We start from the raw sequence: 26,202 nt of genomic DNA, 5'->3' as shown, positions 1-26,202 counted from the left end.
CATTACAGGTGTGAGCCACCACGCCCATCTGCAAAAGATTTTTAAGAAACAAACTAGAGGCTTACAAAAGAATTTACCAGGGAAGGATTTGCCAACACTGGGGGCAAAAATGACCGAGACACGTGACTGAAAAGCAGGGCAAGAAACAGAATGTCCCTCCGCTCCTCCCTGACTGGTAGTAGTTTTGTATTGGATCAGGTTGAAAGGATTCGAGCCACTTTAAACCAATCAACAAAAGTCTCCAGCTTCTCTTCCTGAATTAGCAAAGCGAGTTCTACTCTTGCTGGCCGCGATGACTCTAGAAATTGTCTATGTTTGTCACTGGAGCCGCCTAGGACGCACCTTGGGGGAGGGGGGCAGTATTGGGGACGGTGGCTTCGAGCTCTGTGTGCCCCTCCTTTGCACAAGGTAGTCGGTGTACAAGAACAGAGACGGGCGGTGGACATACGGGAGGTGGCCCAGCCTGAATTCAAGCAACATTGGTGCAAGCCAAGCTCTCAAGGCTCATTTCCTAACTTCCTAAAGAAGTAACAACAGCAACTAATTTTTATTGACTGTTGACTATGGACAGGGCTTCGTTGTTGCCGCTTTACGTGCATGAATTCATTTAATCTGCAAAACAACCAAACATGAAGCGGCAGGTAGGAAATTCTACAAACTCCCCTTCTTGCTCAAGTTTCTTTTGGTGCATTTCAGTAAGACTCAAATCCTCGCCACCCTGGGAGGCGCAGAAAGCCAAACTTCCTCCAAAAAAAAGAAGAAAAAAAAACCACTTCAGTCCAGGCTGAGGGGATCTAGCTCCCCGGGAGGCGCGCGGGCTCTCCGGGCTCCTGGCAGACGCCAGCAGCTTTTCTGGGCCCGCACTCGGGGACCTCACCCGCCCGGCATCGCGATTGTGCAAGCGCGGGGCGGCAACCACTGCCGCCGCTGCCGGCTCCTGCCAGCCGGGGGAGGGCAGGGAGGCGCGTTCGGCGCACACCCGGTGAACTCCAGGCTTCGCGTGCCTTCCCGGGGGTTATCTCCGGGGTGGAGTCTGCCGCCCCCACCCCACCTCCCGCGCCCCGCGAACAGAGCCCGGGTCACCTGAGGCCCGGACGCCCTCGCTCACCTCGCTGACTCCATCCTCCTTCCACCCTCATCGTCTGGGTCCTGCGTCCCTCGGAGCCTGGCCAGCCGGGGGCCACTCCGCCCTCCTCTGAGTGCTCATTGGCCACCCAGGGCATGCCCGGTCTCCATAAATGCATGGTGCCCGGGCATAAGAACATGGAGAGGGACAGGAGGAAACGCGGCACCAGCAGCATCTCATCTACTCTCCTTGACACCTCCTCCCCGTGGCTCCAGCCAGACCCTAGAGGTCAGCCTTGCAGACCAACAGGAGGACTCCAGGCGTTCCCTTTTCAAGAGGTCCCCAGACCCCGGCTGCCCCCTTCCAGCGCCTGTGGCCAGCGCAAGGAGGCACCAGTGCTCCGAGGCTGTCGCGTGGTGCAGCGTTGAGCATCCTCGCCGAGGTCCTTTCTGGTGCCTGTCCCAACTCACCTCGCTCCATCACACCAGCTGGCCCTCTTTGCCTCCCTTTCCCAGAATCTTTAAGCTCCGAATCCCACCAGCGCCTCCTACCAACCTCGCCCCACCCCATCCCCGTGCCTTCCCGCGCTCCGGTGTCCCCCGCTGCCATGAGCTCCCCCATCAGCAAGAGCCGTTCGCTTGCCGCCTTCCTGCAGCAGCTGCGCAGTCCGAGGCAGCCCCCGAGACCGGTGACATCTACGGCGTACAAGTCCCCTCAGCCGCGAGAGGTACCAGTCTGCCCGCTGACAGCTGGTGGCGAGACTCAGAACGCGGCCGCCCTGCCGGGCCCCACCAGCTGGCCACTGCTGGGTAGCCTGCTGCAGATTCTCTGGAAAGGGGGGCTCAAGAAACAGCCCGACACCCTGGTAAATACCTTTTCGCGCCCCTGGTAAATACCTTCTCGCGTCCCTTTCTCCCCCCTGCTCCGCCCTCCCAGTGGCGCTCCAAACCCTCCCCGACGTGCGCGGCCCACGGTGCGCTTCGGCGTCTGGGCAGTGAGGGACCCGGTTTCCCGAGGAGGAAAGAGGCGGGAGGAGGGACAGCGCTTCGGCCACGGCGGAGGATGCGCCCTTACACCGCGCTGTGCCGGGCCGGCTGCAGGTGGAATACCACAAGAAGTACGGCAAGATTTTCCGCATGAAGTTGGGTTCCTTTGAGTCGGTGCACCTGGGCTCGCCATGCCTGCTGGAAGCGCTGTACCGCACCGAGAGCGCGTACCCGCAGCGGCTGGAGATCAAACCGTGGAAGGCCTATCGCGATTACCGCAAAGAAGGTTACGGGCTGCTAATCCTGTGAGTCCAATTCGAGGGACCTGGGCATGCGGCCAGGCCTGATGAGCCTGACGGCGCCTGGAAATTGTGAAGAGGCGGAGTTAGAGTTCCCTGGGGTTGGATGCTTCTTAGGTAGGGCGGATACCAAAGCCCGTCTCCGGTGCCATTGCAACCCTGAGCTCTTGTATAGATTAGAGTCGGTCCACGGAAAAGCTGTGCTGTGCACCGGGCACCTGCGTTCTCTCTGGCAACAGAGCAGGGCCACACCCTCCCATCAAAGAAAGGCCAAAACAGGGTTGTACAAACTGTGGTGTTCAGACTCTTGGGCAGGATGAGGTTCTGAGGTCAGCGTACCAAGCAAACATCTTATACAAACAAAATTGTCCTTTAAAATTCCCTGAAATACCTTGTAAGCTCAAGAGCCAGGAGTTAACCTCTTTTGCTTTTGATAATGGCCTTTTCTGCAGAGGATTGGGGGGCATGCCTTATTGCTACTTGTAAAGGTGGAATAAGGAGGGATATCAAAGTTGTGTTTTAGGTCGATAAATGCTACAATGGGATGTGATTCTTCTGCTTTTTAGTTGTTAGCATTTAACAAGTTAGCACCTTTATTTACCCCCACATTGTAATGCCTAATAGTTACATTTTCCAGGATATAATGACTGGAATTGAAAACCCTGTTAATGCACGGTGCATCACAGGCTGTGTGGTCTGCTATGGGGCAGGTGCATACAAGTGCACGTTCACAAAAGGCTTTTGATTACTCCAGTGAATCTCTGGCTGTATGTTATCATTTGGAGGCGATAGTGAAATTCTAAATGTGAGATATTTTGTAAATATGAAGCCCACACCAATGAGTCGAAAGAAGACAAGATTCTTTCCTCAAACAGATCCGAGTTGCCGGTGATGCGGTGTTCACATGCCCCCTTTTACGGCTAGGAATTGGCCCCAGGCCTTCCAGCCCCACTCCCTGCAAGGACACCTCAAAACCTCTGAACCCAAATTGTCTGGACTTCAACTTTCTGGTGCAATCTTTGACTAGGTGCTTTTGCATCCTATTGTCAAACTACTGTCAAAATACGATCACTATTTTATCCCAAATATTCTAATGCTAATATTCTCTGGATATTTCTCGGCATGATTCTCAGTGTTTATTTTATTTTATGGTTCCTGAAGTTGCAGCTGGGGGTATGTCTGCATCTCCCTTCTTTTCTTTTCAGTGTGCTCTAAATGTATTCCTGCTTCTCTCACAGGGAAGGGGAAGACTGGCAGCGGGTCCGGAGTGCCTTTCAAAAGAAACTAATGAAACCAGTGGAAGTGATGAAGCTGGACAACAAAATCAATGAGGTTTGTAGGCTGGGGCCAGCTTTCCTGGGGCTCCTGGGGACATAGGGATATTGGTGGAGCTTCAAGTCACAGCTACAAAATACAAAGGAAAAAAGCATGCAATTCGGGTGATTCAAAGGGAGGTCTTCTCTTTCTCTCCATTCCTTCCTACAACCTCCTCCCCACCAAACCCTTATTTCTCCCTCCTTCACCCTCTTTTAAAGTCATATCACAATGAGGGAGCAATGGGGAGCATGGACTTTGGTATTCTACAGCCTTGGATTTGAGCCCCAGCCTTCCACTCCCTGACTATGAGATCTGGCTATACCACTTACCTTCCCTAAGCCTCAGTTTCCCCATCTACAAAATGGGAGTAACAGTTCCTGCTGCACGGGTTTGCTGTGAGAGTTAAATGAGATACCCTTGTAAAGTTCTGAAGTAGTGGTATTTGAGCTAGGTTTTGCAGGAGTCTGAAGGCAGAGAAGGTGAGGAAAGGCATTAAGGCAGAGACAATAGCCTTCTGAAAACAGGGAGGCATGAAATGACATGGTGTGTTCAGAGAATCAGTCATTTAGTGTAGCTGATGTGAGGCTTTCTCTGAAATGATACTGGACAGGTCTTAACAATATTTTTGTGTCATACTAAAGTATCTGGACATCGTCCCTTTGCCAGCACAGAGTCAAAGGGGATTTTAAGCATATAGTAATCTCTTTTTACTTCTGTTCACTTTGGATGTTTATTTTGAACTGGATGTGTCCCCAGATGGGATCACATAGGTGAAGGATTGCAAACTCAGAACCTTCCAGGGGCCACGGGACTAATATAAAATAATAAGGCAGACCCAGTAAAAATGTCAGGAGACGTGATAGTACGCGCCCCTCCTAGGAGGGACAGCAGCCCCAGTTCCAGCAAATGATTGCCATGTCGGAACGCAGACCTCGTGTCTCCAAGTCTCGTAATTATTATTTACATTGTTAAACTAGTAGTGGTAGATCCACATGTTCATACGAAACCTCTTGATTTTTTTAATGGTAACAAATTCAAAGAACTTTTAAATGCACTACTTGGGCAAATTAAACATGCAACCTAAGTCCACACATGTGGACTCTATGGTCACACCAGCTCATGGCAGGCTCCAGGATGGCAACTTATCAGCTCTGTGTGCATAAGTGAGTGACTTGGCCTCTTTAAGCCTCAGCTTTCTCATCTGTTACATGGGAAATGAGTAATAACAGTACCTACTACCTCATGGGGTTGTGGGAGGATCAGCCAATACACTTTGTACAGTGTTTGGTACCATGTGGACCTCATTAAATGTGAGGCATTCCTTATTGAAAACTCTGGTTTATGAAACTGGCATCCAAAGGCCTTATGTGACTGTCCCAAGGTCATAGACTACTTAGGGAAGGAGCTGCATCCAGAATTGGTGGATCTTCTGGTTCCAAGTTCAACATTCTTAACACAACCACCAACCAATAAAGAGACGTTTCCTTGCCCAGATGTGGAAAGGCACACCTCAGGATAGCTGCCGCATCACAGTCCTTGAGATGCTGGGCCAACAGGGACGCTTGGCTGATTCCTTTGTGGTTTACTCCCCCATTCTGATTAGAAAAACAAAAAACATGTTTTCCTTTTCATAAATTGCCAGAATTATTTTTAGATCAAAAGCTGAAACTTAAACTTCAGGGTGGCTTCAAGAAATAACCCAGGACGAGGTCGTTAAAGGATAAGGTAGGTTCCCAGGGAGACTATATAATTAGTGTGACTTCAGGATGAATAACATTATGGCCAGTGAATATTTGATGTAGCAAGACCTGAAGTTAGCTCAGTGAGCTTTAAACTTTTGTTTTCCTTCAACGGCTTTAAAATGTGTCTTTTGTGGTTGTTTTCTTTGAAGGTCTTGGCTGATTTTATGGGCAGAATAGATGAGCTCTGTGATGAGAGAGGCCACATTGAAGACTTGTACAGTGAACTGAACAAATGGTCGTTTGAAAGTAAGTTGTCGTCATAGTCTTGCTCATTAATTTTGCAGGTGATTTTGCGGATAAAACAGGGCTCTTTTGACAACTCTTGTAAACATGAATTATTGCTGCCTAGGGAAAGGCCAGAGCAGTCCTTTTAATGCTTCTTTTAGGTGCTTAAGTTATGCCTTGAACTATGGATTGTTTATGGAGTCATACAACAAACATTTGTTGAACACTTGCTGTGTGTCTGGCACTGTGCTAGGTACTAGGAATATGACAATGAACGAAACACATAACCTTCCTGCCCTTGGGGAGCTTATATGCTAGACAAGGTGATAGTCAACAAGTAAACATATTTTCAAATACACTCTTCCAGGGAGTTCAAGAAAACAGAAAGGCAGTTAAGAAAGAGCATGAAAGGCAGGCAGGTGGCTCATGCCTGTAATCCCAGGACTCTGGGAGGCTGAGGTGGGCAGATCGCTTGAGGCCAGCCCAGGATTCTGAGACTAGCTTGGGCAACACAGCAAAAGCTTGTCTCTACAAAAAATACAAAAATTAGTCGGGGTTGGTGGCACGTGCCTGCAGTCCCAGCTACTGAGGAGGCTGAGGTGGGAGGATTGCTTGACCCCGGGAGGTTGAAGCTGAAGTGAGCCATGATTGCACCACTGCATTACGGTCTGGGTGATGGTGTGAGACCCCATCTCCAGAGAGAGAGAGAGAGAGAGAGAGAGAGAGAGAGAGAGAGAGAGAGAGAGAGAGAGAGAGAGAGAGAAAGGAGGGAGGAAGGGAGGAGAGAGGGAGGGAGGGAGGAGGGAGGGAGGAGGAAGGAAGGAAGGAGGAAGGAAGGAAGGAAGGAAGGAAGGAAACAGAGAAAGAAAAAGAAAGAAAAGAAAAGAAAGAAAAAAGAAAGACAGAAAGAGATAACATGAAAGAATGAAAGAGGGGCAAGTCCTTTTTAGTAAGGAGACATTTGAGGTAAGTCCTAAAGGAAGGGAAGGAGCAAATCCCATGGAGGACTGTTCCAGGCAGCAGAGACAGGAAGTGCAAATGCCAGGAGGGGGAAGCATGAGCACCGTGTTTGAGGAACTGCAATGTGCTGGTGTGAGTGGCTCACGATGAACAAGCCAGGAGGAAGGGGAACCTGTGAAAGATGAGGTCAAAAAGAAGACAAGTGTCCAATAGGGCACAGCTCATAGGTCCTGGCAAGACGTTACTCCTCGTCTGACTCAGATGGGGCAAGTAAGGGAGGGAGGACATGACCACTTTCTTCAAGGATTACTCTATAAATAAAGGGCAGAGCTCACTGCCCATGGGGGTGCAGGCAGGAGAGCAGGCAGCTGTGATCAGGTGGGAGAGCACCTGGCTGAGGACCTTCAGGGCTGTGGGAGAATCTGAGAGGGCCACCCAAGCCGGACATGGCCAGGGGTCGCTTCACGGAGATGGTGCCCCTCAGCTAAGACCTGATGGTTGAGTAGGAGTTCACCAGCTGAAAAGGGAGGAAGGAGGGTGTCCTTGCAGAGGAAGTGCAGAATGACAAGTGTATCCTGTAACAGAGGCTGGGAGAGGGCCGGCAACCAGCTCATGGAGAGCTGTATGGGCAGGAGTTTGAATTTGAGCCTGTAAGTAACTGGGAGCTGTGGGATTGATTGTATTCAGCAGCAGTGTGATATGGGCAGATTTGCTGGGAAGATCACCGTGGCTGCTGTTGCGAGAGAGAGAAGGAAAACCTATAACACTTTCATAAATTCAAGGTCAGAAATATGGCCATAAATAGATAAATATAAAAATAAGTAACGTTTTTATTACTTATTTGAGACAGACTCTCTGCCCCCAGGCTGGAGTGCAGTGGCGTGATCTTGGCTCACTGCAACCTCCACCTCCTGGGTTCAAGCAATTCTCCTGCCTCAGACTCCTGAGTAGCTGGGACTACAGGTGCATGCCACCATGCTTGGCTGATTTTTGTATTTTTTAGTAGAGATGGGGTTTCACCATGTTGCCCAGCTGGTCTCGAACACCTGACCTGTGATCCGCCTACCTCGGCCTTCCAAAGTGCTGGGATTACAGGCATGAGACACCATGCCTGGCTAACTTTTGTGTTTTTTAGTAGAGATGGGGTTTTGCCACTGGTTGGTCTCAAACTCCTGACCTCAGATGATGCTCCCGCCTCCACCTCTGAGAGTACAGGGATTACAGACATGAGCCATCGTGACCCTCAGAGTAACTAATTATTTTTAAAGTTCATGTACCACCTAGAGCTATCTCACATATTCCCAGTGGTGTACCTGCCAACCACTGTGGAACACAAATGTGGCGAAACCTCGAAAGGTTGGGAGGAAATGAGTTTGGAAAACACAGATGTAGTTGGAAAAGCTGTATGTGGGTGCTGACTAAGCTAATTGACTCTCACTCCTCAGATTTATGATTTTAGGCCAGTTGTTTACCTTTTTCATCCTAGTTTCCTACTGTATAAGTCAAGAGCCAATTATCCACCACTAAAAAGGTGGTTGCAGTAATCCTGTATTTTTTTTTTCCAGACTGTGTAACTGAGGCTAGGGTGCAGTGGCCAGTGGTACGATCTTGGCTCACTGCAACCTCGGCCTCCCGGGCCCAAGAGATCCTCCCACCTCAGCCTCCAGAGAAACTGGAACTACAGGCACATGTAGCCATGCCTGGCTAATTTTTTTATTTTTATTTTTTTGTAGAGACAGGATTTTGCCATGTTGCCCAGGCTATTCTCAAACTCCTGGGCTCAAGCAATCTGCCTGCCCAGCCTCCTAAAGTGTTAGGATTACAGATGTGAACCACCATGCTTGGCCTTGTGTCCTTTTTTTAAAAAAACATTTTAAAATGGGACACAGTCATTTTTTTATGGAATGGTCGCTAATGTTCTCAGGGATGTTAATGACATTGTGGTTATGTAGGAGAATACTTTATTCTTAGGACATTACTGCTAAAGTATTTAATGGTGAAGTGTCCTGAGAGCTCAAAATTATTTTCAAATGGTTCAGCACACACAGCCACATATACACTTGTATGCATACATTCACACAAAGAGAAAGAAATGGCAGCAAGATGTTGATGAGTTCAGAGGATACAGGTATTCATTTTACCATTCCTTCAACTTTTCTGTAGGTAAAATGTTTTGAAATGAAGAGTTGAGAATTTTATTTTGAAAAAGATTCCTTCTAAATAAGATGATGAAATGGAAGAAAAAATAAAACCCTATATGAAGTGCTAGCCCAGTACCTGGCATATAATGGGTGTTTAGAACATAATTATTCCCTTCCCTTCTCTTCCTCTGGTGAATGGCTTCCAATTCATTATGTCAGGCAGTAGAATCCAATAAGCGACTCTAAAAACACAACTGAGTTAGAGGCATAGCGTAGACCTGACCCTGCGGCACCTTTGCTGGGGCCCCTGGATCTCCTGTGGGACTTACATGACTCAGGACAGTGGATCTCTGATCAGCACATTCTAAGGTGATGAGTCACTGGGCCTGGAGATGATTTCTAGAAAAAGAGAGTGGTTGTGTCCCTGTTCTCTCAGACTCTGCTTTTCCTCGATATTCTTGCACTGTTGCCTTTTCTCAGAAAATCCCACATTTTTAAGAGGCATGGAATTGAGTCTTTAACAGCCAGCTAAACATAGACTCCAGCATTGCTGTGATTATGTAAAGTGATGATTATTTTAAATGACAGGTATCTGCCTCGTGTTGTATGAGAAGAGATTTGGGCTTCTCCAGAAGAATGCAGGGGATGAAGCTGTGAACTTCATCATGGCCATCAAAAGAGTAAGCCGTCTCTTTAAGAGAGCAGTTTTCTTGATTGATGTTTTACAGATCGATTTTTACAGAACTTCAGTGTTTCCCAAAAACTGGCATACACACATATTTTATTTCCATAGTTAAGTGTTCATTTTAATGTGCCTTATATATTTTAGTGTATTAATGTGCATATATGCAGCTGTCTCCAACCTTTTTGGCACCAGGGACCAGTTTTGTGGAAGACGGTTTTTCCGTGGACAGGGCAGGGCTGTGGGGTGGGGGAGGGAGAATAATTTAAGTGCACTACATTTTACTGTGCACTTTATTTCTATTATTATTACATACTCACCATAATATGGAATCAGTGGGAGCCTTGAGCTTGTTTTCCTGCAACGAGAAGGTCCCATCTGGGAGTGATGGGAGACAGTGACAGATCATCAGGCACTAGATTCTCCTAAGGAGTGTGGAACCCAGATCCCTCGCATAAGCAATGCACAATAGGCTTCGCACTCCCGTAAGAATCTAATGCAGCCATTGGTCTGACAGGAGGCAGAGCCCAGGTGGTAATGTTGCTGGCTCGCTGATCACCTCCTGCTGTGCGGCCCAGTTCCTAACAGGCCACTGACCAGTATTGGTTCACGGCCTGGGGTTTGGGGACCCCTGCATATATGCACGTAACATAAAGAAGCACATTAAATCCATTATTTCTTTGATTAGGCAAGGTTAAAATAGCTATTTTAATTAAAGATCAGTTGATTTAAAATACTTTTTAAAAGGAACCCAAAATTTTTCAGATTGTACCGTTTTGAATAGTTTGGGTGGTGTGTAGATAGGATAAATGCTGTGAAATTGGTTTGGAAATCACTGAAGCTTGGAAATTATTAGAAATTGAAGTGAATATGAAAGTTATAGTTTTTCCTCTTTTTTTTTTTTACAATTAAGTCATAAGATTACAATTTTTTTATCAAACACATTCAGTGGAAAATCATCCCCCACATTACCTTCAATATTGAAAGGAGGTGGAGGTGGGCTATGGGCATTGCTCCCAGGACCAGTGCAGAGGGAGCCGGGGGCGTCCTTCTAATTCCAGCCTTTTAAAAAGTGCAGGGTGCTGTGGTTTAGAATGTTCCTCTTCCAGAGCGAACGTTGTCTTTGAGAGAAGGAGAATTCAGAATAAAAAGGTGTTTGCATTTCTCTCAGATGATGAGCACGTTTGGGAGAATGATGGTCACTCCAGTCGAGCTGCACAAGAGCCTCAACACCAAGGTCTGGCAGGACCACACTCTGGCCTGGGACACCATTTTCAAATCAGGTAAAGGGCCGCCCTTCACATCCAGCCAGAACCAGCCCGGCATCCCTGTGTCTGGATCTTCAGAGAGAAGGTCTGGAGTGATCTCCTGGGCCTCATCACCACGTTTAGGTTTTGCAAACACAGGTGTTTTGGGATTGCTCCGGCATACACAAATTCTAAGTAACAAGCTTTCTGTAGTCTTCTTTGGGAATTAAGAGTGGTTAAAAGTAAAATCTGGCGGGGCACAGTGGCTACCCCCCATAATCCCAGCACTTTGGGTGGCCCAGGCGAGCAGATCACTTGAGGACAGGAGTTTGAGAGCAGCCCGGCCAACATGGTGAAACCCAGTCTCTACTACCAATACAAAAATTAGCTGGGCGTGGTGGCGGGCACCTGTCATCCCAGCTACTCAGGAGGCTGAGGCAGGAAAATTGCTTGAACCCGGGAGGCGGAGGTTGCAGGGAGCCACGACTGCGCCACTGCACTCCAGCTTGGGAGACAGACAAAAAAAAAAAAAAAAGTAAAATTTATGCAGTCAGGGAACCCTGAGTTCAAGTTGAGCTCTGTCACTGGTTGTGGTGGCTTGGCCAAATGTGCAATCACCTTTTCATCTTCAGTTGCCTTGTCTCTAAAATGGACTAATAATCATAGTCATAATCATAATCATAATAAGAAGAGTACCTACCTCAATGTAACTGTTTCTGGGTCTAATACAGATTATAGTTAACATAAAAACCTGGCATATCACAGTATCTCAGTGGACTAGAGCTGTTTCTGCTACATGACAAAGGGGAATATTTGATGCTAGGCATTGTTCACTTATACATTTATTTAACCCTCCAACACACCTATAAGGTAGGTCCTTTTGTTAGCCCTGAGAGGGGTACCTGAGACACATAAAAGTTAGCAAACGTGGCTGGGCACCGTGGCTCATGCCTGTAATCCCAGCACTTTGGGAGGCCGAGGCGGGCGGATCACAAAGTCAGGAGATTGAGACCATCTTGGCTATCACAGTGAAACCCCGTCTCTACTAAAAATACAAAAAAAAAAAAAAAAATACATGGGAGTAGTGGCGGGCACCTGTAGTCCCAGCTGCTCTGGAAGCTGAGGCAGTAGAATGGCATGAACCTGGGAGGTGGAGCTTGCCGTGAGCCGAGATCGTGCCACTGCACTCCAGCCTGAGCGACAGAGTGAGACTCCATCTCAAAAAAATAAAAGAAGTTAGCAAATGTTCCCAAGATTGCATGCCAGGTGATGGCAAAGCCATGGTTTGAAGCCAGACAGAAGGCTTCCTGGACTCGAACTCTAACTGCTGTGCCGTATGTGATCACCATTATTATTACCATTTCCGTTATTATAATAAGCCTGGTGGTTGTTTGCTTAATAGTGAGGAAGGTACATGCCTAGATTTTACATTGTAAATATTAGAAATTTTTACCATTATTGTCAACATGGATGGGCAGTGTACTTGTGCGTATGTATGTGGGGTATGTGTGCTTAGTAATATCTGGGTCCAAGTTGGATTCTGAAAGTGAGCCCAAATCCTACCTTCTTTTACGCTTATTTCTCCCAAGATCTAAACTCTTACTAGTCAAAACCATGACCTGCAGCCCAGTGGCATCAGCATCACCTAGAAGCTTATTAGAAATGCAGAGTTCCAGGCCTACCCAAGCCCTGATTCAGATTCTGCATTTTGAGAAGATGCCTAGGTGATTCCTATCCACATTGAAGTTTAAGAAGCCTCACTCCTGTGGGTATTGAAAAATCCTTGCCGACTTAACAAGAAGGCAATAATTAGTGTGTGTAACAAATTGTCAGTGCTCCTGAAAAGACTATTTAGATATTACAAGAAGGATTTTGGACTGAGATTTTCTTTTGTGATTTTCCTCATCCTAATTTTCAACTGACTTCCTCTCTTTCTTCTCTGCTCTAATAGTCAAATCTTGTGTTGACAACCGGTTAGAGAAGTATTCTCAGCAGCCTAGTGCAGATTTCCTTTGTGACATTTATCACCAGAATCGGCTTTCAAAGAAAGAATTGTATGGTGCTGTCACAGAGCTCCAGCTGGCTGCAGTGGAAACGGTAAGGGTGGGCTGGATTTGAGTTTGCTAAATGAACAGTCCGTACAATTCTTAGATGACAGATTTTAAATAGTAATTCATCTCATTCATTTCACCAGGATTCACTGAGCACCAACTTCACAAAAATGAAAAGTGTCATACTAGATGCCACTGTGCATCCGTGCGTGGCCTTTTGTGCTTAAACACTGGGTAGGAGGAGACTTCGTGTGCCCCAGTGACAAAAACCCAGAGTAGGATGTGATGAGTGCCGTGATGTCCATGCACGCTGCTGCGGGAGTTCAGGAGCAGTAAAGATCCCTGCCCTGGCAAGATACACAATCCAGATTTTTCAAAATTGGGTGTATTTTGTTCGGTTGCACATGTTACCCCAAAGTGCCTAACTGTGGCTGTTACTTACTGTAAAAAAAAAAAAAAAACAAATGGCATACTGTCTTTCAAGCCAATAATATTTTTATCGCTTAGAATTGTAAACAAAGTCCCAAAGAGTCTGGGACAAGTGAATTTTAACCGAAACGAAACAGCTCATTGTAAAGACCAAAATTCTGTCTCTGATGTGGCCGATACTCTGTAGGGGATAGTAGATACTAAGTGCACACCAACCCTGCCATAGGCATTCAGGTAGGTTGAATTGACCTGGATACTGGTTTGAGCTGTGATGGGAGTGACGCACACTAACCTCCTCCTAAGTGCGACATTTATTTCATGCATCTTAAAGTTCCTAAGCAAAATGTAAAGCAGTTGTTTATTTTCCACGTGTTTCCCCTTCTGTGCTGTTTCTTGCTTGACGTAAAGGTAGGTTTTCTGTATCAGGAGATAGCGAGGTTCTCATTTCTCCTCATGCTCCAGAAGGCTGTTGAAAGTGGGAATCCATCCTCGCTCACTTTCCTATTGAACTACTTACCCTGGGAGGCTCCTTACAGTGGTGAAAGTAAAGTGTCACCCATTATTCTTTCATATTTTCAACTGGAATGTGACCTGAGAGCAATGGCTTAGGGTTGGCCACTGCTGTGATTCCAGGACATATAACAGTACTTAGCATCTAGTAGTGGCTGATACATACTTGTTGAATAAATGAATTCAGGAACTATTGAGTGCCTACTGTATGCCTGGGACTGTTCCAGGTTCTTGAGAGACCACCATGAACCAGAGACAAGGGTTCCCACTCTCATGGAACTTGTATGCAAGTGGGGAAGACAGACAGTAGCCATGTAAACAAACAGATGTGGTCACTTTAGATTGTGGTATGGATTGCAGAGGATGCCATCAGGATGGTGTAATATAGAGAGGTGGAGATGATTAAAGGGGAGCCCTCTCTGAGAAAGCAGTACTGGAACTGACTCTGGAATGATGAGAAGAGCCAGCCACGGAAAGACCTGGTGGAAGAGCACTGCAGATAGAGGAAACGGCCCATGCAAAGGCCCTGGGGCAGAAAGAGGGATGGAGCTGGAGAACTAGCAAATGTGGTCAGAGCTGAGACTGGAGAATTGGATGAGCCTTGCTAGTCAGAGCCTTGTGAGCCCAGCCTGGGTAAGGCATTAGATTTGATTGCACCTGTGATGGGAAGCTCTTGCAGCATTTTAAACAAGGGAATCACCTGATCATTTATGTTTTTAAAAGTGGGCTCTGGCTGGTGGATGGAGAATGATGAACTTAGCCAAGAGAGTGGGTGCAGCAGGCCAGTCAGTGAGCTCGGTCTGTTCCACGGAGGTCAGTCCAGGATAGTTTGTGCCCCCGAGGTTTTCCAGGCCACTTCCCCTCAAATCAGCTGCTGCAGCTTAGCCCTTGCAGTTTTCCCTAGAGGCTCAGACTGTCTTACATGGCTTTGGTAAAAGCTACAGTTATCTGCCTTTCAGAAACTCTCTTTGGTACTTGCGGTGAGGGACTCACTGATATGGTTAAATCCATTTCTTTTTTGGTCCTGGCTATTCTGAAAGTCACATTTGGAAAATCAGAGTCATTTGAAAGTGTATCTAATTTGATGGCTACACCCTCTTCCTGTTTTGTAAATTAGACTCTTACAATAATGGCGTCTATAGTTTATTTGCAGCCGAGGCTGCCAGTCCTCTGACATGAAGAAGCCTGCCTCGGAGGCAACTTCTTCCAAAAATAATAAATAACCATCATCTCTGAATGGTCATGCACTTTGCTCATTTGTGTGAGTGGCACATGGCACTTAGCAACAGCGCCTTCATGTCTGCGGAGGTGGACACAATGATCATTTTCAGGGACTATTTGGCTTAAATTAGCGAAATATGGCCTAAAAATAACTACATATGACTACTAGTGGTGAATATTATGTAGCTTAAAGCTACACTGGCTGTTTCCACCAATATTTTTTCTCTAGTCATTGCCTGTGCAGAGAAAATAAAAGATGCCACTTAAAAGGGCGTAGGCCTTTGTCAGAAACTGTAGCTGGAGTACTCAACTCAATGCTTGAATTTCTTATTTTGGTATTGGCACCCTCGTATGAGGGCTCTTTACATGTGGTTGAAACCCCGAGTGTAGATAGTGCCTGTTTATTTTTGTGGTAACTTTTTAGGGTGTGGCCAAAGGAACTTTTAAATTTCAGAAATGCCGTTTCTTGTCCATTTCCACTATAATATTTTCTTAAAGCCTCTCATTAGCAACACCCTGAGGATCACCATCCCTCTCTGTTTACTCCATTTTTATATCAATGTTTTTTATATCAAGCAACTTTTAATTAAATGTTTATTTTGAGATCATCGTAGATTCACATTCAGTTATAAGAAAAAATAGAGAGGGATCCCTTGCATCCGTTACCCAGGTTTCCCTTAATAGTAACATCCTGTCTAACAAGAAAACGTTGTCCCAATCCCAAAATTGGCATTGATTTAACCCACTAATATTCTCATTTCACCAGTTTTACATGTATTCATTTGCGTTCGAACAATTACTGTGTCAAACCATATTTTAGGTCAGGCGCAGTGGCTAACGCCTGTAATCCCAACACTTTGGGAGGCCAAGGCGGGTGGATCACCTGAGATCAGGAGTCCAAGACCAGCCTGGCCAACATGGTGAAACCCTGTCTCTACTAAAAATACAAAAATTAGCCAGGCATGGTGGTGGATGCCTGTAATCCCAGCTACTCAGGAGGCTGAGGCAAGGAGAATCGCTTGAACCCGGGAGGCGGAGGTTGCAGTGAGCCGACCTGGTGCCACTGTGCTCCAGCCTGGGCAAGAGTGAGACTCCATCTCAAAAAAAAAAAAAAAAAAAACGAAACAAAACTGTATTTAAATGTTCTAAAGCAGCTGATTAAAGGATTATACTTTGGTTTCCTCAGTAATTAATTTAAAATATATCCTTAATTGATATGTTTTATGAAATAAATCTGCTTTTTTATATATTGGATTTGTCTAAAGGCATAGCTATAAGGAAACATGAAGAAGCTTCACTAATATATTTGCAGAATAAGGTGGTAGGCATCACCTTTTTTCAGCTAATAGTGGTTTAATGCAGTTACAAAAACTCAAGTTTATGTCCATTTGGCTTGCAGACAGCAAACAGTCTAATGTGGATTCTCTACAATTTATCCCGTAATCCAAAAGTGCAACAAAAGCTTTTTAAGGAAATTCAAAGTGTATTACCTGAGAATCAGGTGCCACGGGCAGAAGATTTGAGGAATATGCCATATTTAAAAGCCTGTCTGAAAGAATCTATGAGGTAAGAGCATATCTCTGAGCCAATACAAATGTGTTAGAACACTGTTCTCTTAATTACAAAGCAAGGGGTCCCCTACTCATGGACAGCTTCCCCTAGCTAATTAGAAACAATTATTACATTGCAAAAAATTCTTTGGAGCCACATTTCTTTTCTGGTACTCATTTCCTAAATCATTTGGGCAAATTCTATTAAATCTTGGAAAGTCAGTGCCCTCCCCTTTAATTCGATAATCTTGCTACTCTAATGAACGCTGTAAGCACTAATTAAGATACGGGCATGATTGAAGGCTATGAGATGGAAGCTCACAAAAGAGCTATATTGTTATGTAATAGGATGTAGAGAAAGCTTTGTTTTTGAGCCTCCAGTATAAAACATTTTTTGGAAATTCTTTTTACATCCTTTTGGGAAAACAAAACTCACAACATTTTAGGATTAGAAGGATACTGTCAACTTTGTCAATAGTACATAGGAGAAACATAGAACAAATATCACGCTTCAAGGGCTAGCATAGAAACATAGAAATACAAATTGAAGTCTGGAATGAAGTACAGAGAAAACCAATGTTAACAGCTTACTAAACACCCTTGCACTGGGGTTTTAACTAACTCAAGAAGATGAGAGGAACAAGAGATACAATTATTGAGACGAAAAAGACAACTTCTTTAGGAAGATCTGTGATTATGCTGCCTTTCTGAGTATGCACTTGGGCTGCACTTATTTAATCCAATCTGCATTCCCACTGACACTTCAGAGAGAACTTAGACTGTGCTCGTGCTCACCCTGACATCTTTGATTTTATGTTTTCAGGCTTACGCCGAGTATACCATTTACAACTCGGACTCTTGACAAGGCAACAGTTCTGGGTGAATATGCTTTACCCAAAGGAGTAAGTAGAATTTGTATATTCTACACCTTACAAAACCTGGGAAGATACACTTTGCAAATATTCGTCAGATCTTCCTAGACTTTGCACTGGAAAATATTCATTTTGGAAATACAGAGATGGTAGTGAATGCTACATAGTATAGAATTAGAATTAATGGCTATGGAGACAGAGACCTGGATTCAGTCTCACCTTTATCTGTGTTGTCTTGAGTGAGTTACATAAACTCTGTGAGCCTCAACTTCATCTGTAAAAGGGGTTTAATAACAGAATCTGCCACACGGTGTTGTTGTGAGTATTGTGTACAATTTTAAAGCCCTTTACCTATTTATTACCTGGCACATTTTAAGCGCTCGTGCATATTGGCAACCATCATTATTATACATTTGTGGATTTGGCTTTTGATTTGTAAGGTGACAACTTTAGTAAATGTTGTCATTCAAAGGTATCTCCTGGTTATTTTAAATACTATGTGTTTCTGTGTGTTTTTAGACAGTGCTGATGCTAAATACCCACGTGCTGGGATCCGATGAAGACAATTTTGAAGATTCAAGTCAGTTTAGACCTGAACGTTGGCTTCAGGAGAAGGAAAAAATTAATCCTTTTGCGCATCTTCCATTTGGCATTGGAAAAAGAATGTGCATTGGTCGCCGATTAGCCGAGCTTCAACTGCATTTGGCTCTTTGTTGGGTAACACCTTTACCGGTTTCTACAATTATGTTCTGTGCTATTTCACAAGGCAGAAGAAGAGAGGGGTAATTCCGTTTTTGTGTGCATGCGCATTGCAGATTGTCCGCAAATATGACATCCAGGCCACAGACAATGAGCCTGTTGAGATGCTACACTCAGGCACCCTGGTGCCCAGCCGGGAGCTCCCCATCGTGTTTATCCAGCGGTAAGATGCCTCAGGTGAGCATCTAGGCAATTCATTATCCTCTGCAAGGTAGTGAGAATGAAGAGGGATGAGCTATGCTGGGAAGTCAGCCAGACTGGGGTTTGAATCCCAGCTCACCTCTAATTTGCTGGGTGACCTTGAGCAGTTCCCTAAACTCTCTCCTTCCTTTTATTTTTTTTTTAATTTGTAAAATGATGACCCAAAGAGTGTGTATCACAAAAATTTAATGTGAATACCAAATACTTATTCCTGAGCCTGGCATCAATTCAGTGTTCAGTAAATGCTAGCAGCTGTTCATGGTTTTTGCATGTGAATAGTAAGGCTTGGCAAACTTTTTCTGTGAAGGGCCAGTTGGCAAATATTTTAGGTTCTGTGGACCAAACAGTCTTTGTCACATCCTCTTAATACTACCTTGGAGCATGAAAGCAGCCACAGACAATTTGTAAACTAATGAGTAGGCTGATGTTCTAGCTTTCTATTGCTCCCACCGCAAATTACTAAAATTTAGTGAGTTAAACGACACAGATCTATTATCTTACAGTTCTATAGATCAGAAGTCTGATGAGGCTCTTCCAGGCTAAAATTATCGTGTTGTCGGGGCTCTTTCTGGAGGCTCTAGAGGAGGATCTATTCTCTTGCTGGTTTGGGTTGTTGGCAGAATTTAATTATTCATGGTTACAGGACTGAAGTCTTTATTTTTTTTGCTGCTGTCAGCTGAAGGCTATACTCAACTTTGAGAGATTTCTCATATTCCTTGGTTCATGAAACCTTCCCCATCTGAAAGCCAGTAGCAACGGTCGGTTGAGTCCCTCTCATGCTTTGAATCTTCTTTCTTCTTATATTGCTTCTGTCTGACAAGATATTATCCAGGATCATGTCTCCCATCTCAAAGTCTATAAATTTAATTTCATCTGGAAAGCCCTTTTATTCACATAAGGTAGTATATTCATGTGTTCCAGGGATTAGGGCAGTCACATTTTAGGAGGACCGTTATTCTGCCTACAAAGGCTGTGTTCTGATAAATTTTTATAAAACACAAGCAGTAGACTTTATTTAGCCCTAGGGTCTAGGTTTGTGTTATGAAATGACTTGTACTATAAATGCATGTATTTATCAGCCTGTATTGAACACAATAGAATATTTTTTCTGCAGTATGCCATTCAATACTTTTTCTGACAGTAGAGGAGTTCTCATGTTCCCTCCACAACTTTTGCCATATCTATATACCAACCAACTGCTATTTATTTCAATACTTGCTGAGTTATTTCCTTTAAATTAACATAAGCCTAATAGTATACGTTGGCCTTGTGCTTAGTAATAATTTCCTTAATGAAATTAAGAGTTAGTAAGTCTAGTTATGTTCTCCTAATAGGCATTAAAATGAATTCAAAACTATTGAAGTGATCAAAAGTTAGCCTAAGAAAGCTCTATCTTTTTTTGAGACAGAGTCTCACACTGTCCCCTGGGCTGGTGCGCAGTGGTGCAACCTCGGCTCACTGCAACCTCCGCCTCCGAGGTTCACACCATTCTTCTGCCTCAGCCTCCCGAGTAGCTGGGTTTACAGGTACCCACCACCATGCCCAGCTAATTTTTTGTATTTTTAGTAGAGATGGGGTTTCATTATGTTGGCCAGACTGGTCTCGAATCCTGACCTCGTGATCCACCCGCCTTGGCCTCCCAAAGTGCTGGGATTACAGGCGTGAGCCACCGCGCCCGGTGGTGGAACTAAGACAGTTGTAATATACGGCTTTATAGAGTGACATGTCAGCGTTTAAACCCAGATTCTATCATTTTGTTCTTTTAGCAGCACCTCCTGGGATTTGCCTAGAGAGCAAATGCTGTTTGCCAATGGCAAGTTCAGGAGCATTTGCTAATTGGTAGATTATTTAGAGAAACACGCAATTACAGATAAAATTTCTGAACAAGGCCCAAATGAATACATTATTATTCCTCTACCAAGTGTCTGATGCTGTTATGAAATTTGTCCAATTCTGAGCATCCCAACCAACAGAATTGAATCAAGTAGGGTAAGGAAAGTATTCTAGCTTAGTTGTGAGACCCCAGTCTTCAGCAAAGACAGCATGCATGTTTATCACAGTAAGCCGCACCTTTGGCAAAAGCCCATGGCAATTTAAGTTTTAGCTTTTTTTCTTTTTTTTTTTTTTTTTTGGCTAATAATTTGTCTTGTTTAAATACAGTTCTTTGATATATAATTAGGGTGTACCTTTTTTTTTCAGATTTTTTTAAAATCAAGACCAAAACAGCCATTTCGACTTTTCTGCAAAAATGGTGCTTACAGCTTCTGCATTACCGGAACGCAAACTTCAAAAGCCCACACCATACAATAGCTTATAAAGAATATTTAGGCCCAGGTGTTGATATTTTTTCTTCTGCAAAATTGTTCCAGAAGCTATACTGTCTTTCTAGACCCTGGTATTTGTTAACGTCATATCCAACTCAGGGAAGCGGACCGAGTGCTGAGATTCAAGGTATTCTACAGCGTTCACTGCTGGTTTACACTTCACCTGCGTCAGCGCCACCTTCAGGTGCTTAGAATGGCCTGGGAGCCTGTTCTCTCTCGCATCTTCCATGACATGAAAGGGAGGCTGGCACTTGTCAGTCAGGTAGAGGTTACATACCATTTCAGCCCCTGCCTTCCACATTCACTGTCTGAATCTTTAATTCCCAAGAATAAGTTGACATTTCACAATGAAAGACCTACAACAGCTAAATTTTCTGGGGCTAGGAGTAATACTGACGATCCATTTACCGTAGCTCTGCTTTAACGTACTACTTAGGGAAATGCCTGCTTAATAATGTAAGCCAAGCTAAATGATTGTTCAAGTGATCAGGCCTCCCATGAAATTGCGTTCTTCCTGAATTGAAATAGAAACATTATTGGGAAACTAGAGAACACCTCTGTTTTTAAAAGGACTTTAATGAAGTCAGACATCTTATAAGACTAGTGATTCACTGGGCCATCATTTTGTTAGAGGACCTTAAAATTCTTTATTTTTTAAATGTGATTCCTTGATGGCATTAGGGTAAGGATGAAGCAACAATTTTTACATTGTGTATGTGCATATGAAGCACAGACATGCATGTGTGTGTGTGTCTGTGTATTTGTGTGTGTTCTAATGGTAATTGGCCTCAGTCATTTTTTTTAATATTTACAGTACTTGATTTAGGATCTGTGGTGGAGGGCAATGTTTCAAAGTTTAGTCACAGCTGTAAAATATTCAGTGTGGCTTTAATATTATAAAATGATTTCCCATGCCATAATTTTTCTATTAAATAGGACAATTATAAAGCATGCAAAAGTTAGAGATCTGCTATATAACATTTGTTTTGTGATTTGAACTCCTAGGAAACATATGATTTCATAAATGTAAAATGCATAGAAATGCATGTAATACTTGTAAGACTTAAAAATTATGTTTACAGATGGTTTATTTGTGCATATTTTTACTACTGCTTTTCCTAAATGCATACTGTATATAATTCTGTATATTTGATAAATATTTCTTCCTACATTATATTTTTAGAATGTTTCAGAAATATACATTTGTCTTTATATTGTAATAAATGTGTACCTATCTAGGTATATGTTTTCTCTCTGCTGTGAAATTATTTTTAGAATTATAAATTCACATGTCTTGTCAGATTTCATCTGTATACCTTCAAATTCTCTGAAAGTAAAAATAAAAGTTTTTAAATATTTGAGAGACTTCCCCTCTTTATTGCCTTTGTTACAGCAAAATAAAAATAAATTCAAACTTTATTTTACTGGTAAAAAATTTTCTCATATGGCCTATAAGCCCTATATCACAAAATTTACCCTTAGATAAATCTAGACTTTAATAGCAGTTTTACTGAAAGTGTATTCTTGGAATTGCAAAGTAACTTGCCATTTTTTTGCTGCTTAAATATTTCTCAAGTCCAGTTACTTCTATTTCTACCCCCTTTCCAATCACACAATCAACCACACGCTGGTTGTGTGATTAGAAGCGGGGTAGAATGGCCTGGGAGCCTGTTCTCTCTCGCATCTTTCATGACATGAAAGGGAGGCTGGCACTTGTTAGTCAGGTAGAGGTTACGAACCGTTTCAGCCCCTGCCTACCACATTCAGTGTTTGAATCTTTAATTCCCAAGAATAAGTTTACATTTCACAATGAAAGACCTGCAACAGGTAAATTTTCCGTGGCTGGGAATAATACTGACAATCTCTTGCCCGGACCACTAATATCTGTAGCCTCTGCAGGACCTCCCAGTTGATCTCAATCCTCTCTTGCTTCCTTCGACTCTGTTCTTTGCACATTTGCCTTACTGGTCTTTTCAAAACCCAAACCCGATCATGTCTCATCCTGCCTCTGGGGCTTCCCCAATTCATCTTACCTAAAGATCCGATTCTGCAATCTGCACTTCCAGGCCCCGTCAACTGAGGTCCCACTGATCCCCCAGGCCTCAGCCCACATCATCCACCCCCAGAGGCCTCTGGACCCAGGCCACAGTGGCTTCTGCCAGTTCCTGCTGTTCCTCAAATGCTGGCAAGAGGGTTCCTCCTGCCACCTCCCTTCCCACACGCTCTTTCTCTGCCTGTTCTCCTAGGCACCATCTAGGTCCATCCAGCTTTCGCTTTCTGAAGGAAATCTTCCTTGATGACTTAGATCCCACAGGGGCTGTCCCCGGCACCGGGATTCATTAGGGTTGTGATTCCCGAGGAGACCTGTGCGACTGTGGGGACAGCAGGATGGGGAAGGGAAAGAAGCCAAACAAGCGTGTGATTTTGAATGAAGTTCCAGCCCCAGCCTGATCCCTGGGGAGCTCTGGAGTATACATTGCAGCTCAGTTGGTTCTCCTTGTGCCCAAGGAGCGGGGCTTCCACACTCCTTCAAATCAGGCTGCACCTTGGGGTATAAACTGCCAGATACTTCTAGACTTTACATACCCAGGCAAAATGGCTATGGTGGCCAGAAGGTAGTCTTTAAAGAAGGCTGCAGGTGTCAGCCATGAGGAGCAAACCATGAAAAACCTGGGCGAAGGGCACAAAGACTAGCAAAAGCGTGTGAGGAGAACAGGGTGGAGCAAGGACCATGTCTGCTACCCCTCACCTCCCCGAGCAGGTTGCCTAGAACTGACACTGACACGGACACTGACATGGCCAATGTGGCCACGATGATAATAATATTTATTGACTGCTCTTGCTGCCTCAGTCTCTCTTCTAAGCACTTGCTACATATGAATTCACAAATCCTTGTCACTGCCTTGTAAGTAGATGTGATCATTCTTCCCATTTCACACCTGGGGAAACTGAGGCACAGAGGTGCTCAGTTTAGAATCACAATTGGTACATAGGGAAGTCAAGATTCCAACAAAGATAGATTGGTTCCCGGCCCTGTGGGATGCACGTCATGTACCGCTCCTACATAGCTCACCGCAATAGCAAGTTTTTTTTGCATTTCTGTGATTAGTTGATTGACATTTCCTCCCCTTGTTCTTCCCCAGTCCCTGTACTAGGATATAGACAGCGTAAGAGCAGGGATATGTTTAATCAGTTTGCCCCTGTATCCATGATGCTTGGCTTACAGATCTTAATAGGCACTCATTAAATATTTCCTTTTTCCTGGTTGTCCTAGTTGTAATGTTTACAACCCCCATTTGTGGTAACCAATAAAGCTAGGCAAATTTCCCAGGACTCATGCATGCCAAGTTGTAAAACCTCCTCTCCAAGGTCTTCTAGATTACCATGTCATACAGTGCCTGTCCCTGGGTAAATGCTTAGTGACTCAGGGCTGTTGTGATTGTCATCAGTAACACAGCTGCTCAGTGCTCATAGCTTATTATGACACCTTTCCAGTCCCTATTCTGTCTCCCTCAAGGCTGACTCCATATTTTAGCTTTGATAAAATTTCCAGGGATATTTGTGGCAAACCAGTATATAATGATACATATGGAATTCAGTCAAACTGGCTTTTGTGATGTTCAAATAATTTTTGAGAGAGAGAGGAAGGGAAAAATAAAAAGAGAGAAAGGAAAAAAAATGAAGGAGGAAATGGAGAGAGCAAAGGAATTCCTCAACGTTTGTAGCAGGGATTCTACAGACCAAGTACAGCCCTGGAGAGTAGGAATTATTTGTGGGGAAACTACTTACGCAGGCGATGGAGTGAGGTTGCATTATATGCACACTCAACCCAGGCACATCCAACCATCCATGCCTGGAGTGGAAAGATGACTATGGAAGGATGTAGCCCAGGTGATTCCAACATCCTCGCTCAATGAGAACAGCCAGATGGGAAATGAGATCCACCTCTTGCCTTATTTCTCATGCACATCTCAAAATGTGAGCTCCTGATGCCCTTGGTGTGGTTCCAGTATCTGAGGACGTGCTTTTTTCACTTGACATGACCCCTAGACATAAGCCAACTACTTCCGGTTGTTTTCACCCACTAGAGCAGAAAACTGTTCCAACACTGGAAGGAATCCTATATGGATTAAAACTCATTTATGCCTAGTGTTCCATTAGTGGAACTCTAAGCTTGTGGGAGTTACTGATATCCTACTGCTCAAGGTCATCGCCAAGGTCTGATTTTTTCCACACACAAAAAATTGCAACTTCTGGCATAAATGGGTTAATAAGAGATGAAACTCTGTGTTTCTGGTGTACTTTAGAGATAATTGAAGGGATGTAAAGTTTACTGTAACTCTAAGAAATTTTTACTCTCCTTGCTTAACTTTCAAATCGAAATCCCCAATGCATTTTCTTGCCAATGAAACACCTGTGAGTTTCACACCCTTAAAACTTCATGCTGATATAGGAGGAAAATCCTAGATGTTATTTTATTTTATTTTTTGAGATGGAATTTCACTCTTTCACCCAGGCTGAAGTGAAGCGGCATGATCTCGGCTCACTGCAAACTCCACCCCCCAGGTTCAAGCAATTCTCCTGCCTCAGCCTCCCAAGTAGTGGGATTATAAGCACCTGCCACCATGCCCAGATAATTTTAGTATTTTTAGTAGAGATGGGGTTTTGCCATGTTGGCCAGGCTGGTCTCGAACTCTTGACCTCAGGTAATCCACCCGCCTCGGCCTCCCAAAGTGCTGGAATTACAGGCGTGAGCCACTGTGCCCAACCCAAAAAACCTAGGTTTTAAAGTTGTTAACCTCACCAGGTTTTAATTCTAGAGGAGCCATTTCCCAGCTGTGTGACATGGGGCGTTTACTTAACCTCTCTGAGCCTTAGCTATTCAATGGACACTAACACACCCGATCCACAAGTGTTCTCATGGAGATTAGAAAATTTGAAATGTACCTAACTCAGTGCTGAGCACAGAGCAGGGATGGTGTCAGAACCCTTATTTCTCGATCAAAGAGGCAAAAGTCAAACAGCTCCCTTTACGGGGCGGAACCTGTCAAAAGAAATGTTCTGGGCCCAAATGGGAAAGATGGGAGACAATTACACCATCATGGAAATACAAACACAATCAGTTTTACCTATTTGTGGAGCAGACCCTAAGAGACTTATGGGAAATTATATTTTTTTTTAAGTGAAAGCAAGTTTATTAGGAAAGTAAAGGAATAAAGAATAGTTACTCCACAGGGAGAACAGTGGAGTGGCATGGGCTGCTTGATTAAGTATACTTATAGTTATTTCTTGATTATATGCTAAACAAGGGGTGAACTATTCATGAGTTTTCCAGGAAAGGGGTGGGTAATTCCCAGAACTGAGAGTTCCTCCCCCTTTTAGATCATATAGGGTAACTTCCTGATGTTGCCATGGCATTTGTAAAGTGTCATGGCACTGGTGGGAGTGTCTTTTAGCATGCGAATACAGGAAATTAATTTTCTTTTCTGTTTAGAGTCTTCTTGGAACTGATGGAGAATTACCAGAACAATTAAAAAATATAGTTAACTCCATCAACCCAGGTGGTCTCATCATAGGAGATTTAACACTAAATACTGGAAACTACAAATCCACAGATAAA

At 44.2% G+C, this 26,202-nt stretch overlaps 1 protein-coding gene across 2 annotated transcripts; it reads left to right on the top strand.

Annotated features, from left to right (window-relative positions):
• The first annotated feature begins 1,263 nt into the window (after nucleotides 1-1,263).
• On the top strand, nucleotides 1,264-21,940 carry LOC117068948 (1,25-dihydroxyvitamin D(3) 24-hydroxylase, mitochondrial). Of its 2 annotated transcripts, none has more exons than XM_033186787.1 (12): nucleotides 1,264-1,931; nucleotides 2,167-2,357; nucleotides 3,590-3,683; nucleotides 5,560-5,656; nucleotides 9,325-9,416; nucleotides 10,590-10,701; nucleotides 12,617-12,762; nucleotides 16,276-16,442; nucleotides 17,250-17,328; nucleotides 17,818-18,015; nucleotides 18,114-18,234; nucleotides 20,648-21,940. In XM_033186787.1, the coding sequence occupies exons 1-11, from the start codon at nucleotides 1,674-1,676 to the stop codon at nucleotides 18,222-18,224; spliced, it is 1,545 nt and encodes a 514-aa protein (XP_033042678.1). In that variant the 5' UTR covers nucleotides 1,264-1,673; the 3' UTR covers nucleotides 18,225-18,234; nucleotides 20,648-21,940. The 2 variants fall into 2 exon arrangements, with proteins under 2 accessions (XP_033042678.1, XP_033042677.1); XM_033186786.1 differs by having other exon boundaries at nucleotides 1,271-1,931; nucleotides 20,458-21,940.
• Nucleotides 21,941-26,202: the final 4,262 nt, after the last annotated feature.

This window comes from Trachypithecus francoisi, unplaced genomic scaffold (assembly GCF_009764315.1).
Source record: "Trachypithecus francoisi isolate TF-2019V2 unplaced genomic scaffold, Tfra_2.0 Lachesis_group21, whole genome shotgun sequence".
NCBI classification, from domain to species: domain Eukaryota; kingdom Metazoa; phylum Chordata; class Mammalia; order Primates; family Cercopithecidae; genus Trachypithecus; species Trachypithecus francoisi.
This window is presented reverse-complemented; position numbering and strand designations above follow the sequence as displayed.

Excerpts from the sequence above, each read along its gene's own strand:
- LOC117068948 (XM_033186787.1), top strand. The coding sequence starts at position 1,674 with ATGAGCTCCCCCATCAGCAAGAGCCGTTCGCTTGCCGCCTTCCTGCAG. Across the intron at positions 3,684-5,559 it reads TGGACAACAAAATCAATGAG|GTCTTGGCTGATTTTATGGG; the intron begins GTTTGTAGGCTG and ends TTTTCTTTGAAG. Across the intron at positions 16,443-17,249 it reads TGTCTGAAAGAATCTATGAG|GCTTACGCCGAGTATACCAT; the intron begins GTAAGAGCATAT and ends TTATGTTTTCAG.